General features: G+C 50.6%; 1 protein-coding gene across 1 annotated transcript in view; it reads left to right on the top strand.

The window, feature by feature from the left end:
• Positions 1-1,417, top strand: part of RLN3 (relaxin 3) — a 2,596-nt gene extending 1,179 nt beyond the window's left edge. Inside the window, exons 2-3 of the mRNA XM_010007982.1 lie at positions 833-863; positions 1,176-1,417. Of these exons, the coding sequence (XP_010006284.1) occupies positions 833-863; positions 1,176-1,417 (273 nt within the window). The remainder of the gene's footprint in view (positions 1-832; positions 864-1,175) is intronic.
• Positions 1,418-2,934: the final 1,517 nt, after the last annotated feature.

The following is a 2,934-nucleotide window of genomic DNA, read 5'->3' as shown; positions in this document are numbered from 1 at the left end:
CCCCGGCCCCTGCTGCACCCCCTGCTGCACCTCCATCTCCTGCTGCACCCCCAGTTGCACCTCCATCTCCTGCTGCACCCCCGGGTCCTGCTGCACCCCCTGCTGCACCCCCGGCCCTGGCTGCTCCTCTCTCAGCACTTTGTGGGTTTTGTCTCCTTGCAATTTGCTGCACCCTAAAACCACGCAGACCAAGGTTTTCCCAGGCCACCCGAGGAACAGGCGTTCAGCCCAGGCTGTCACTGACACCCTGCTGTGCCACGACGTCCCAAACAGCACAGCCGAGCTCTGCTGCAGCCAGTGCAACTCCTTTTAGCAATGTCTTCAAGGACTCACCCCACTAGGAGCCACAAACCTGAGTGGCAACGCCGGGAACATCCCAGTGAAGCTTAGGGTGTGTCCCTTGTGCTCTGCAGTTTAAGGATCTTCACGTGGTGCTGGGTAAACACCCACCCGTTTGTAGAGAAAGTGAAAAAGTTCAGCCACGAGATGCCGTGCTGGAGTTTTGCACTTTGAGAGGTTAAAATGAGTCCTGGAAACTGATCAGGCAGGTGACAGGAGCAGAGAGGCCTTCAGTAACATCTGCTGCTTTTGCCAATTCTCTTGCAGCAGTTTGAATCCAACACAAAAAGTGTTGCCACCTGTGACTCCCTGCCCAGGGGTCTGTTAGAGGCAAAGAAACCCCCCACTAAGCCAGCTGAGATAACTGCTTACACCTCTACAAACTCCACAAGGCAACGTTGCTGTGGTGTTTAAAATGCAGATGAGTTGTAGTTCAAGTGGGAACATCCAGGATCTTTGGATCACCTGGTGCTGTAACATGTTGTACCTGCAGGTCCAGGTGAACAGGCTGGTGGGTGTCACTGGTACATCAGGTCCTGGCTTTACCCTTGGAAGCAAAAATGTCAGTGAGAAACTGATAAGGCCTACAAAGAACACTTCTCAATATAAATCCATTGATGACTGGGGTTTTAACGTGTTCAGCACAGAGTGTCTACCTTGCAGATCCAGTAGTGCCCTGCTAAGAAGTCAGTGATCTGGTGCATCTCAGCTGTTCCCTCCAGAAACATGGAGGGTAATGCTGTCAGCTCCCTGCTTGCAGGCAGGCCTGCCTTTCCACCTAAGATAAATATCATAAACAACTTATGATTCCATGACTCCTTGTTTTTGTGCAACAGAGAGTGACAACCCCCTGCCTTTCTCACAAGAGAGCAACGGTTACGCCGACCCCTCGATGGACGCAGAGCAGGGGCTGGAGCCCAACAGCCAAGGAACCCACAGGATGAAGCCTGAGACAGAGCAAGACCCACCAGGCACCAGGGAAGCTTGGATGCTACAAAAACGTGAAGCTGCCAAGCTGCTCACCACTTCCTGCTGCAGTGTGGGCTGTAGTGAGAGAGAGATCAGCTCCCTGTGCTGAAGGGCAGCCAGTGCTGAGAAGGTTCCATGTCACAGCTTTCTTCTATTAAAACAATCATGACCTAAACCACAATCATTTCAGGTGTATTCTTTAATTATAGCCATTTCTTGGGAGTCAAGGCTGGTTAATGAGATGTCCTGCAAACTGGCAAAGGGCTGTAGTGAGAGCTCAGCTTGGGTTGCCTGGGTTCCATGAAGTGTTCACAGTGGTTTAAAGTTCTAGTCGTGAGTACAAGTCGTTCTTCCCATCTAACTACTGCCCTAGTTTCAGCCTTGTACTGACTGCCCACAAACACTTAGTTTGGGTAGTGTTAATATGCTTCTATTCTACTTCCCAAAAATCCCTCTGTGGTTTCTACTTGGGGATCACGTAGTGAGGGCAAAATCAGGGAGAAAAAAGGGATACAGGGCAAGGATCAGGTGCAGACCAGCATGTCACAGAGAATCACTGCCCAGAGAAAGCTCTGGGAAACACAATTATTACATTCACAGCTGAAAGGCTTCCAGGAATCACACTTGAGAGCAGGAGGAAGTTGCCTTGGTCCAGCACAACCATTCTCAGCAGCAGAAGCAGGAAGAGTTAGGCTGAGTGTTCCTTTCTCATGCTGTTAAACTCTGCCACCTCCCTATTCAGAATGGACATCACAGACATTTGCAAGAGCAAACAGTGAAGAGTTTTTGAACATGTATGATGAAAACACCTCCCTCACAGGATCCCACAGGCACCTGCTTCCAGTTTGCAGGCTCTGCTCATCCAGCTGCCCAGTATGTGTCACCACACCACAACCCCCCCAGCCTGAGGTGATGTCACCACCACCAGGCCCTTTCCTGACAAGAGTGGTTGGACACTAGAACAGGCAGCCCAGGGAGGTGGTGGGGTCACCATCCCTGGAAGTGTTCAAAAAGAAATATAGATGTGGTGCTTAGGGACATGATGTAAGCACTGAACAGGTAGATCAGGACATGGTTAGTGGATTTAGGTTAGGATCAGACTTGATGATCTTCAAGATCTTTTCCAACCAGGATGATTCAGTGAGTCCCTGTAGTTGCCACAGGTCCCCTGTGCCTACCGAGTGTCCTTGCAGATTCCACAGGTCCCCACATGTCCCTGTAGCCCACGCAAGTCCCCATGATGTCCTCAGGTCTCCATGAACCCCAGAGGTCCCTGTGTGTCCCTAGAGCCCTGATGTTCCCACAGCTTCCGTGGGTCCCTTCAGCCCTCACAGCCACGTCCCTCATGTCCCCAGAGCCCCCACATCTTCCTCCCATCCCCACATGTCCCCACATGCAGAGCTCACTGGGAGGACAACAGTGTTTCACAGGGTTCTGTTTATTTTCAAGGGTGGAAAAAAAAATAATAAATAAATCACATTTAAATTGCAACTCAGTTGGGTTCTTCATGTGGTTCTCACCTATAGAATGAATAAACTTTGCTCTGACGTGGGGATTTATTGGTTGCAACCTTATGCATGGGAAATCATTGCATATTCAGATGGTGTGAGGTGGGTGACGGGGGGG

The sequence above is a fragment of the Chaetura pelagica genome, unplaced genomic scaffold (genome assembly GCF_000747805.2).
Source record: "Chaetura pelagica isolate M959 unplaced genomic scaffold, ChaPel_1.0 scaffold212, whole genome shotgun sequence".
NCBI lineage: Eukaryota > Metazoa > Chordata > Aves > Apodiformes > Apodidae > Chaetura > Chaetura pelagica.
This window is presented reverse-complemented; position numbering and strand designations above follow the sequence as displayed.